General features: G+C 38.5%; 2 protein-coding genes across 3 annotated transcripts; one reads left to right on the top strand and one right to left on the bottom strand.

The window, feature by feature from the left end:
• The first annotated feature begins 1,453 nt into the window (after positions 1 to 1,453).
• LOC105386587 (transmembrane protein 181) lies at positions 1,454 to 7,427 on the top strand. Of its 2 annotated transcripts, XM_011557184.3 has the most exons (13): positions 1,454 to 1,553; positions 1,627 to 1,811; positions 2,122 to 2,225; positions 2,459 to 2,617; positions 2,860 to 2,962; positions 3,055 to 3,208; positions 3,460 to 3,540; positions 3,777 to 3,876; positions 4,362 to 4,489; positions 5,090 to 5,236; positions 5,952 to 6,054; positions 6,552 to 6,776; positions 6,945 to 7,427. In XM_011557184.3, the coding sequence occupies exons 2-13, from the start codon at positions 1,636 to 1,638 to the stop codon at positions 7,073 to 7,075; spliced, it is 1,611 nt and encodes a 536-aa protein (XP_011555486.1). In that variant the 5' UTR covers positions 1,454 to 1,553; positions 1,627 to 1,635; the 3' UTR covers positions 7,076 to 7,427. The 2 variants fall into 2 exon arrangements, with proteins under 2 accessions (XP_011555486.1, XP_011555485.1); XM_011557183.3 differs by having other exon boundaries at positions 1,467 to 1,811.
• A 2,554-nt stretch (positions 7,428 to 9,981) lies between these two features.
• LOC105386588 lies at positions 9,982 to 11,721 on the bottom strand. The gene has a single exon (XM_011557186.3). It carries the CDS (start codon positions 11,461 to 11,463, stop codon positions 10,066 to 10,068), a length of 1,398 nt encoding a protein of 465 aa, XP_011555488.3. The 5' UTR covers positions 11,464 to 11,721; the 3' UTR covers positions 9,982 to 10,065.
• Positions 11,722 to 11,949: the final 228 nt, after the last annotated feature.

Genomic DNA, 11,949 nt, shown 5'->3' with positions numbered 1-11,949 from the left:
AACGTTAATATATTGTATAGTTTGACATTTGTGTTCAAATAGGTATAAACAGCTTTCAGTTTCTTCTAGACTGTCAAAGTACACAAATTAGTTAGCGTTGTTCGTTACGGATTTTGTATAGCAGGCTGTTTAGTCGAGGCTGTGGTTGATGACGTCACTGGATTGACAGTGCTGGGTTCAAACCCAAGCTAAGCATCACACTTTTCCTTCAACTTATTTACTGCCAGTTTCAATAAATACCGATGACTCGTAGTTACTTCCAGTATATAGGAGTTATAATCTGCCAAAAATGTAAGAAAATAACTACCAGTCATCTTTAGACAGAGTTATTGAGACTGAAAGTTACATAGTTTCCTATTTACGCTGGCTGAAATTAACACCCTCATTTTGCTGAATTTTGGTGACTTGAATAATGCTGCATTCCTTTATTTTGTTTATACCTAACATTCTAAAAGTAGGATAACTGAGTAGGTATTTTGGCAAAGTATAGATCTGTTAGTCAGTGTTTAGTTTTGTTATAATTCATCTACTTATGTCCTAAGTGTTTTCTCCCAAGTTTCTGATAATTTAAGTATATTTGTTGAATTAATGATTCATTCATACAGCTCAAACTTGTTGCTATATTCACAGAAGTATTGGAGAAAGTTATCTATCTATCACTGTCTTATCACTGTCCAATAACAAATAAGAAGAAAATCCGACCTATGAAACTTAAACCAGTAGACAGATACAAATATATAAATTGAAGTTTAATTTAGATGCCATATAGGTAGGTAAAAAATATCCAAGGCTTTTACTTTACCCCAATAGCTCTTGCTGTACTTCCGTCGCCTTATTGCCATAGTAATAAGGTTTAAAATGCGAGGATTTAGCGGAGCAGCCAAATCAATCGCCAAATAAAGTACAATTTAATAATTTTGTGCAATATTGAAACGGGCTTTTAATGTAACCTATATTTATAAGAAAGTTATACTTAACTACTTAATTGTTTTAGTGAAGATTTTAATTAGTAAATTATTATAATTACAAATACCTATGCATGTGTCCATAAAACGCATAAAATTGTTGAATAATTGTGTTAGGAATTAGCAGTTTGGAATTAGTATATTTTGTTATTTTTACCCGACTGCCGAAGGAGGAGGGTAATGTTTTTAGATATCTCTCTAAAGTTCAGTTCCTATCTGTACAGAAAACTTAATATTTAGATAATTATTTTTATTATAATTATATATACAATAATAAGTGTGTGCTTTTGAATTCGCATGTAAGAAGGCGCATTTTGAATAAATTTAATGATTAATGAAAAATCAAGTGTTATTTTATTACAAAAACCCTCTACTTAAGTAAAGTTGTAGCGTGTATAATTATCAGAAAGACCTTAAGTAGTTTCGTTCATTTACAAGTCAAATGATTTAAGGACTAAATATTATGAACGAACCCGTTGTTGTTGGTTGTCTATGGGTGGCTACGCGGCAAACGAATGGCGGAAAGAAGCCCCGCACTAAAAATCAATACAATGCTTGTAAACAACCATCCATAGTTATGGAGCGAAAGTAAAACATTTTGTTGTAATATTTATTTTATAGACAATTATTTTTACTACTTACCCCATCGTTTAATGTATAGTTTCAGTTTATGTGTAAAAATAGTAAAGTTATCAAAATGGATACAGCGAACGTCGGATATTCGTACCATTTGCCCACTGGAGGTTGGAACTACAAGATCCGGAATACACTGTCGCAGTTTAGCGACTTATTTAGCGAATTTAATAAGTACATAGCGCCTGCTTATCACCACGACCGGTGTGAAAGGTAATATATTTAGGTACTTCATTATAATACCTAACTACATTCAATATAATTTCGATAAGTATATTTTTTCCTAGTTCGCACCGAACCACTGCACTCTTCTACTTCTTAGTAGGTACCTCAGGTGACTGGATACACTTCTACTTTAACTAGTTACCAGTTTACAATAATAAGGTGCTTGGAGTACTATTATAAGTTACTAAAATCCTGTCTACCTAGTGCTATGGTCATTAGTCACCATTTATTAATTAAATGGTTGTCCAGTATTGACTAGTGAATGAGCAATAATAAAATCATGCAAATATTTTTTCAGGTCAGTCCAAATGAGAGTATATTCGATGCACAAAGGAGAGTTTGTAATGGTTTTTATAGCATTTTTTGCTTGCCTTGGTTTGGGTGTATTTATAGGATTAGCAGGTACAGTACACAAGTTCTTAGTTAAATAAATAAACAAATAATCACTCAATTTTACTCCTATGCACTGAGTTGTTAAAATTATCGATCGAATAGATACTAATAGTTACACAGTACTTTAAAAGTATATTTTTGATATTAGTGATTCATATTAATATTTAGGTAGTTAAGTAATGTTTTATCTGCTTTTCCGTTTAAGTACCTATTTGAATCATAATATCCTCAATTTATTTCAGGTCCATCCCCTACTTCCACAACATCAATATCAGCGACAAATATTCTGACAAATAACAGTAGCATTTACGAGGGCCCCTTCCACCTACACAGCCCGGCGATGGGTACCCGGGTGCAGCAGCTATGGTTGCTGGCTGAGATATTGACCAATAATAATGATGGTATGTTTATGTTGTAAGACGTCCGTCCGTATAAAACTGCAACACGTTGGGCGCCAATTCTGTATTGGCGCCCAACATGGGCTATAATGCGTTGGGTGAATTCTTTAGTACCAGATTTATAAAACACAATATGCAGTTTCTTACATGTTAATAAGGTAATAGAAAGTTGAAGAATTCATTGAATTCCGTTTAGTTTAAAAGTTGTTAAGTTAGTAGTTGCGAATGAATTCCGTTTCTTACAGAGGAGATTTTCGACAAGAGTTTCCAGATAAGCATATCCATTGACGGAGTGCTAAGCGACCATACAACAACTACTTTAATCCCAGAATCTGGAGCAACCAACAGGTAAACACTATATTGCTAAGGAGGTAACTAATTCTTACCTACCAATAGTTACCCCGGATAATACTTATTAAGTACGTTTACCCCATTTTCAGAACTCAACATTTGCGATGCCAGAAACAAGTATGCGATGAAGTAATGTTCCTACATTTAGGTTCATTAGATTACACACATTATATCATAAATATACGCTTTTATGGACTAAAGGAATTTCATAAACGTTATTATATAAGAGAAGTAATTTTCTATGTAAGTATACCTTCGCCTATTCCACTGCTTTCCATACTGTACGATCTATTCCTACATGAATGGACTTAGATACTAATCTGGGGGTAAAATGTTATGCCACTGTATACTTACCTGTTTGAAATTTGTATTAAACGATGGGCAAAAAAATTGGCAAATACCTACGTTGCAATGGGTTGGGTACCTTCCTACTTAGGTCAATACAATTTTGTAAGTAAGTACTTAATAAATAATATAATATTTTTTGTTTTCAGTTTAAAACATATAATCCAGGATTTACGCAAATGGAGACGTGGTTTAGATTTATATTCTTGATCACCACGTTTGTAATATCGGTAAGTACCTACCAGGTACCTACCCAAAAAGTGCACTATAGGTTACCTAGCTAACTATTTTCCAATGGATATTAGTCTGTCCATAGACCCAGCGGCAATCACAACATTAACCGCGCTGCATTCCATATATAAATTTATGCCTAACTTAGTCGCAAGAACATCATTCTTAGATGTAAAACTGACAGAATAGGTTCCAGTTTCTACTGAGCAAACAGTAAGTTATTCTTTTGTTTCAGTGCTGGTTTGCTCATTCGCTCAGAAAGTATTCAACACAAGATTGGGCTATAGAGCAGAAGTGGCTGTCTATATTGCTCCCTCTGCTTCTACTGTATAACGGTAAGATCACGGTAATACCTAGGCATAACGCATAACTAAATAAAGAAACAACGTTAAAATGGCGGCCGTTACGAAAAGAAAAGTATCTATTATCAGGTCTTCGAACACAGCGAGAACAGGATTTTGGCCGCCATTTTCATTTTGTTTCTACTTACATTAACGGACGTTATACGTACTAATCTGTGGTACTTACCTTAGGTTTAGATGACTGGCTAGCGTCTAAACCTAAACACCACATCAAATCAATTAGGTACCTACCGAACTACTTACCTGATTAGTTATGTCAATTTAAATAGACTTAATTCCATTTAAAACACAGCCAGTCTTGAAAACGAAAATACTATATTTAAACCTATCTACCTCTACACTCACGAGCAAAAGTTCCGCCTGCCATTGCCGTTCCATGTCACTGGTGTGTACTTATATTCATAGGTACTCTCAGAAGTACTCAGAACTGAAACCAGCTCACAGCTCCTCTATTCCAGACCCGATCTTCCCGCTGCGGCTGGTGTCCGGCAGCTGCTTCGCGCCGCTCATGGACACCGTCTTCCAGACCACGTTCCTGGCCTGCGTGCTGCTGTCGTGGCTCGCGCTCTACCATGGACTGAGACAGGTGTGTTTTGTAAAATATTAACTATTAGATTTATTTATGTTATGAATAGTCGACATTTGGGGGAGGCCTTGCCGCTCCCGTATCGGCTTATATAGCCACGAAAAATCGTGTTCCAGACATTAACTAAATCGTCTGTCATAGACGTACAGGGCCCATGATGAGTCGACATTTGAAGGGTTAAGTAGATTCTTTCTTTCTATATACTTAATAGAAAACTATTACATATAAAGGCCTGATTATTAATAATGAGGCACTTACCCTGTTAGCCTGCATAAAGCGGTATAGTAAGCTGAAAGGTGACACTTATAGGATTGTTTATATTCTACTCCCTGTGCTAAATAAAAGTTCACGTGACCAAAAAAGTTTGTACCTGTACATGTGCAGAGAAACCTGAACCTCCTCTCATAGTAACAATGCTTCTGAGAGGGGTCAGACTTCTCTGCCTTATACTGTACCTATGGGGAAGTAGGTAAAAAACATTTCCAAACAATTTTCCCCGTTCAGTTACGGAAGGCAATTAAACATGTGGTACCTATACAAGGTTTTCGACAAAATACGCTACATACATAGTAAGTATTCATACTGGCTATTGCATTTCAGAATGAGCGCGGCTTCCTATCCTTCTACTTATTCAAATTGATAGTCGTCGGAATGGTGTGGGCACCGGCCATGATCATCACGATATGGCAAAAATACTACGGCTACAGCGACCCTACTTTCAACTATATGATGAACCCTAATTATTCTGTAAGTATAATCACCTAAGTATCATTTATAAATACTAACTAAGTACATTTTTAAGCGATTAAAAAAACCCACGTTAGAAAAAATAACTATACCAAGCTATAATAGGTAACTATTATAGCGTTCTCCACCCACAGTAAACTTGTATTGCAAGATTGTAACGTAATAGTGCTTACAAAATACAATACAAGAGAGCGGAGCGAAGACGGGTGAATAGAGTGTAGTGCACTCTTAAAAATAAACCCGTCCCTTCCCTCCCCTTGAATCAAAACTACTCCCGCCTTACAAAAAGGCGCGAGCGTCGACCGATGCGACGCCATGTTGCATAGAGCCCCTACTGTGAACTATGAACAAGAGCAACGTACTCTGTAATAATGTAGTGACTGAGCAAAACGGCAAGCCTCGAGGGAGATAGCGACTATAGCGAGCTCCAGTGTACAACGGCCATATTGATTTGACTCGGCAGTCGGCACAATGACGCATCCTGCTGGTTCACGACTGTGCTTGCGATGCGAATGCGATATACGGAGAACAAAATGTAGGTCTAATGGAAATGGAAAGAACAAGCGTAGGTGCAGATATCGTTCGCCTGCATTTTAATGCATTAGCTTTGACGTTCCATTTTACGCACAAGTTCTTCGGGTGTTTTTGGATGCGTTGTATTTTTTTTGTTAACTATATAATAAAGATCTTTAAACACTGTCATTGTTTGTTTCAGGTTATCAAGATCATGTTCTTTAGCGCCATGGCTTTCTACTTCTTTTACTTGATAATCCTTATCGTCAAGGCTTACAGCGATCTGAGGAATATGCCGTTTTTTGGTAAGGTTTACATAAATAAGTACTTATTAAAACAATTAGGTATTAGTTATACCTAACTACCTACAGATTACTGATAATTCCGAATTTGTGATCCTATTTTGTGATCAGGAAGACCTCTATTTTTTCAAAAAGTATGTTTACGATACCTATAAGTGATAAAAAATGCCTAGAAACTATATTTTAACAAGCAATAAGATAAAGATGAGAGCGAGTCACTGGGAGTGTTCCTATAGCCGCCATTTTGTGTTGTATAATCTATGATCGTTTGGTAGGTGCTCGGTAAGTATAACTTACGTAGCATAACGAGTTATGTTGCTGACGAAAGCACCTAATCGATTATACCTACTCACTTATCTTATAAATAAAAGAATAGCTATACATATTATTATTAATTTAGGTATGACTTGTATCAAATTTTAACTTCGTCCACAAGTAGTAAGTTAACGCTTTCCTTTTAACCGCACCATACCTTTTAACCTTACATTTTCTCTTCTCAGACATTCGTCTCCGGTGTATATCGATCGTGGTGGCGACGGTAACAGCCATCACCGCCCTCCTAGGCTTCCAGGGATGGGGGCCAGCTGCCTTGCAGGACCATTGGGCATCCCAACCTAAGGTCAATTATGATACCTCTGCGCCGTTCATGGCTCTGTATGGACTGTTCAACTTCAAGATGTACATTCTGGCTTACTTATTCTCGCCTGGAGGAGGATCTATCCATGGTAATTTTGTCACCTTTTTTTTAAGTTAGGTTAGTAAGTAGGTACACGTAGTTACATACAGAGCTGAGCAAAACCTTTTTACACTTGACCTTCTCGAGTCTCAGATCCCTATCCAATATCCATGTTATGTGTAGGATCATAAATTATTTAAGTGCCTTATGTTTTCAGAAACAACTATAACAAAGGACAACCCGGCATTCTCAATGATCAACGATTCTGATGAAGAGGTGATCTATGGATCTGACGAAGAAAGCCGACGCCCACTCAACGCCCACCACCGGATCAATGAAGACATATGATTTGCTTTACCTGAATCTGTGCCTTTAAATTCTAGATCTCAATAAGCTGCCTAGAAACAATAGACGCGTTATAAATAAAAAGTATTACGGCGATCATACAAATTTGATGCTCCTTGTGTAGCTCACCTCGTATAAAAAGCGAAATACCTGCTGTGTTGATTGGTCCAGTAATTTCAATTAATCCAGTCTTGTGAATAAGACAATCGGATTTTCACTTTTTATAAAGGTAGCAGTTTCTAGGAAAATCGCTGCAAATTTATTCAAACTGCGTTTAATTTAGGTGTGTTTTGTTCGTTTTGTGTCTATAAAAGGTGAAGTTTTTCTTGTTAATTATAAAAGATCTATTAATGCACTGGTTGTTTCAATCAATAACTCCATTGATAAGAATAAGACATTAGGTAAAGGTAAACCTATCAAGTATTAACCTAAGTATTTGTATGGTCCACTGCGGGTTAGTGGGTTCACATCACTAGATGTGCAGGTTTCCTTACGATGTATTCCTTCACCGTAAGGGTCAATTCACACGTACCACTACCACACCACAGCCACAACCACACCACAACGATGCCGTGTGGTTGGGCGTGTATTTTGTATTAAAAATGAATAATCCAATTCACACGTGCCACATTTTGCCGCTGTTATCGACCACCTGTGTAATACGACCACATCGCGACGGCAACGGCAACGCCGCCACGCGGCGGTGGCACCGCGACCACCTGCTCTCCCTATTAACTGCACACGACCACGTGGTTACCACATCGCAACGTCAGCGACAACACAACCACATCGACATTTTGTCGCTACCACAACGCAACTGCAAAAAGCCGCTGCGACACTATTCACACGTAACCACAGCTTGACCACATTATGTCGATGCGACGTGGTGTGGTTGTGGTACGTGTGGTGGTGTGGTGCACGCCGTGGCGGCGTTGCCGTCGCGATATGGTTACGATGTAGTCGTATTACACACGTGGTCGATAACATAGCAAAATGTGGCACGTGTGAATTGGATTATTCATTTTCAATACAAAATATACAACCGACCACACGGCATCGTTGTGGTGTGGTTGTGGTACGTGTGAATTGACCCTAATGCAATGGTACATATACGTTGTACCTACTTAAATTAATTCCAAAGAACTCGTTGAAGCCGGAATGTGAACCCGTATGTCTGGGATGGCCTGATAAAACCTGAGCTTGATACTCGATTACGACTGAACGTACTCATTTTACGAAAATAGCAGATAAATGAAAATCAAATGTGAAAGATTGAAGGAATTTAAGAATCAAATTGTGCAGTTGATCGGGGAGTTTGGACTATCCGATTCGATTGTGAAAGAAAATTGAGGAGTTTGAGGACAGGCCATCATATTGGCAATAGATTCGTAACGAGTTTAAAGCTCATTTTCAAGCTAAGACATAAACAGGCATGACAAACTCAGCACTTAAATCATGTAGTAAACATAAAAGCGTCGGTGCGTATCGATTCATGGAATCACGGACCAAGCCCTCAAACGGGTCGCGCAGTAGCCGCGATCAATAGAGATGCCATGTTGCCGCGGGAGCCAACTCAAGTAGCCGCGAATAAGGAAATAATGTAGCTATTTCATAACATGTATGAATGTATCTAATCGAAATCTAAAAATCCATAAGTATATCTTTAGTTCAGAAACATGGGCAAACCCTTGGTCGACATATTCCAAACCTCAAAACGGAGCAGTCTCTTCTCATTCATATTAAAAGTTGAAACTAAACAGGTTTACCGAAACAGAGGTAACCTCTGAAGAATGCGCTAGCAAGATGGTCCCCGAGATGCATCGTGGAATCATCAGCAGTAGATAAAATAAATATGTCCAGAGCTTGCCAGCCATCATCATCACAGTTCATCCTTTCACTCGAGATATTTCACTTCAGGACAAGAGAATTGATCACGTAGTGAACTGGTTGAGTGTGGCACAGGATCGTGGAAAGGCTTGTACCCTGCAGTGGGTTGACACCCGCTGAAAAAAGATCTTACTTAAAAATGAAATGAAATTACATAATCGCTGGTGGTCAATGAAAAACAAGAGAGAAACTAGGTAATTAGAAGCATTCTGCTCGTGATAATGAAGCAGATAAAACCTGACTCTGAAACCTGATACTGTAGGTATACATGTACAGAAGAATGAAATGCCTTTAGACCATGACTTATAAACAGCTGTCAGAATTGCTCTTTAAAACGTTTAGCAGAAATCAAAATTGACCTACAAAGCACACACATGAAAAGCAGTTATAAATAAACAAGACGGCAAAACATTCTAACATAAAATATTATCACTGCCGTGAAATGAAAGTGCCCACGATTCATTGACTGTAATACGAGACTATCAAGACAAAAATGCTTTGTCATAAAGTGTAAAACGCATACATACTACTTCGCAACTATTCTGTAAAATGGATCGCGAGGCAAATTAAGTCGCAACGTCGCAAGCTAAGCGAGACTACGCTTCGAGGCGCAAAATATAGAGCACCGAAGCCGACACCGAACCGAGTTAACATTATTTTTATTTACCATGTGAGAATAACCCTAAATAAAGATCAAGACATATTCCTTCTTCTCTAACAATAAAATAAAGGAGAATCCACGCTAAATGTCTCTAGATTTTAAGATGACTGTATTAGAAATCTTTATGAAAATGAAACAAACGATGATTTTGGTAGTTTTGGTACACAAGAACATTAGCCTTTGTTGATTGCCGTTTCACGAACGTGTTATTTTCTCTATGGCTGGCGCGCGCGTCAGCCGTGCCGTTGTCGTCGGCCATTTTGAAATCACAATGTAAATTAAAATGGTGGATTGTCATGACCTCATGGTTGCAGTAAATAGAATGCTCCAATTTCTTTTTGGGACTAAATAAAAGAGAAAATATTAAACATTAAAATTTAATGATGATGATCATAATAATAAATAATTAGCAATAGTGAACTACAATTACAGTATTTTACATAATTTAGTCAATGGATATTGTTTGCATGTTGCTCAAAGAATGTGTGAAAAGTATGACCGGTTGGGGTTGGAGGATGGCCGGTGGCAGTGGTTTCTGGCGCGCGCCGCAGGGCTCGGCCGGGATGGCTTGCGGCGTGGCGGCCGTGCGGCGCAGCACCGCGCCCCCGCGCATCACGCACGTCACGCCCGCGCGCGGGTCACAGTTCTCATTAGCACTAGCAGTCTCATCATCTGAACATAGATCAATCACTTCACACTCATTGACCGTGTTCAAGGGATTTGTGGTCTTTTCACTATCATCATCACTTAAACACTCTACATCCTTATCTTCTTCAGCTTTAAGTTTAGCTTCTTCTTTCAATTTATCTATATAGTCTTGCATACTCTCTAGAGCCATATTTTCTATATTTACAGAGATCGGTCTGCATTTCAGCATCAGCAGTTGACCATCCAGATTGAGTATATCTTTCTTCCTCTGGTCTGGGAATACATGTTTCCTTGTCCAGTAATCGATAGGTCTTCTATACCGAACAGGAAATTGAGAATTTCTTTTACTACCTAAATTTTTACTATATGTTGTAGGTGTGTCACAACAGTATCTTTCAACCCGTTCTCTTGAATAGCTGGTGTCCCGGGGACATATTGATTTAGCATTGCGTATGTATGCTAAAGATGAAAAAGGGTATGGAGGCCCACGGTCAATGTTAGCAGCACTTCTTACATGTCTAGATTTCATATCATTTTCTGTAGAAGTTTCTTTTTTATCTACATCTTCAATGGGTTTTAGTTTCAACGCAGACAAAAACTCTGGCAGACCACCACTTATGGATGTAGATGGTACATTAATTACATTGTTACACAGTCTTTCATGAGCTTTGAGGATATCAGGATTATCAAAGTGGCTGTCACAATTGTCACAAAGGTATATGTCTGCAGATTTGAGTTGTGGCTCCGATGGTATCACTGTTGTATTGGCTTCTCCATTACGGTCATAGTGTAAGTTCTCATTTCGAAAAGTCACCAACAGTTTACCACTTGGTTTACAGTACAGAGACGTTGTATGATCGAGGTTGTCTACATAACGGAGCCTGTTATGAGGATACCGCGCGAGCTGTGCTGAAAACACCAATAAAAAGGCGCTTTTATGATAGTCATAGCATCTTCTGACTAACCTTTTCAGCTTGTTCTCCCATTCTCTCGGCACCAGCGGCGGCCTCTTGAACGGGTGCGAGAACGCCACATCGTCCGGCCACCAAGGAGGCTGTCGTATATCTTTCGCGGTATCATGACCCCATGAACATGTCACCATGAAGGTAATAAATTTCTCTAATTCTGAAGCCGTTATCTTCGTCAGAGCCGTCGGGTTTCCATTTGCAAACAATAGCGGTAAGTTGGCGATCATGATGCCTGCTGTTGATTATGGTCATCGAAGTCGAAACCCAGTCAGCGCTTGCGATCTCGGGACCACTAATGATGCCATAACTGATAGCACACCGAATATCATCGCATACACAGTAGAGAGCATTTGAAGAACATTAATATAATGCACAAGAATACAAAAACTGGAAAGTCCAAGATTCAAAAACTTTGTTCACACAAAATTACAAAAATTCCACAAAACGGCGTTCATTAGCCAATCCAACTGAATGAAATATTTGAAATAAGTGAATGAAAGTCACGAAATGAACGAAGGAAACCAACGAATACTTTTGTTCTGTTTCGTTCCTTTGGCAAAAGCATGTTATTATTATGAGATTTATGAGGTTCCGAGGAGATTTCGTAGATTCCGTGAGATTCCGTGGTGAAGACAGTTTTAGGCCGCGTCCACGACGCTAGCGGGTGATGTACTATTTTAGTCTGTGGAGGCGGAGATTTTAGTCTGAGAAGT

Source organism: Plutella xylostella, chromosome 9, assembly GCF_932276165.1.
Source record: "Plutella xylostella chromosome 9, ilPluXylo3.1, whole genome shotgun sequence".
Lineage (NCBI taxonomy): Eukaryota > Metazoa > Arthropoda > Insecta > Lepidoptera > Plutellidae > Plutella > Plutella xylostella.
The sequence above is the reverse complement of the archived record's forward strand: the minus strand, read 5'-3'. Positions and strand labels throughout refer to the sequence as shown.

Excerpts from the sequence above, each read along its gene's own strand:
- LOC105386587 (XM_011557184.3), top strand. The coding sequence starts at position 1,636 with ATGTGTAAAAATAGTAAAGTTATCAAAATGGATACAGCGAACGTCGGA. Across the intron at positions 4,490-5,089 it reads TCTACCATGGACTGAGACAG|AATGAGCGCGGCTTCCTATC; the intron begins GTGTGTTTTGTA and ends ATTGCATTTCAG. Across the intron at positions 6,055-6,551 it reads GAGGAATATGCCGTTTTTTG|ACATTCGTCTCCGGTGTATA; the intron begins GTAAGGTTTACA and ends TTCTCTTCTCAG.
- LOC105386588 (XM_011557186.3), bottom strand. The coding sequence starts at position 11,463 with ATGATCGCCAACTTACCGCTATTGTTTGCAAATGGAAACCCGACGGCT.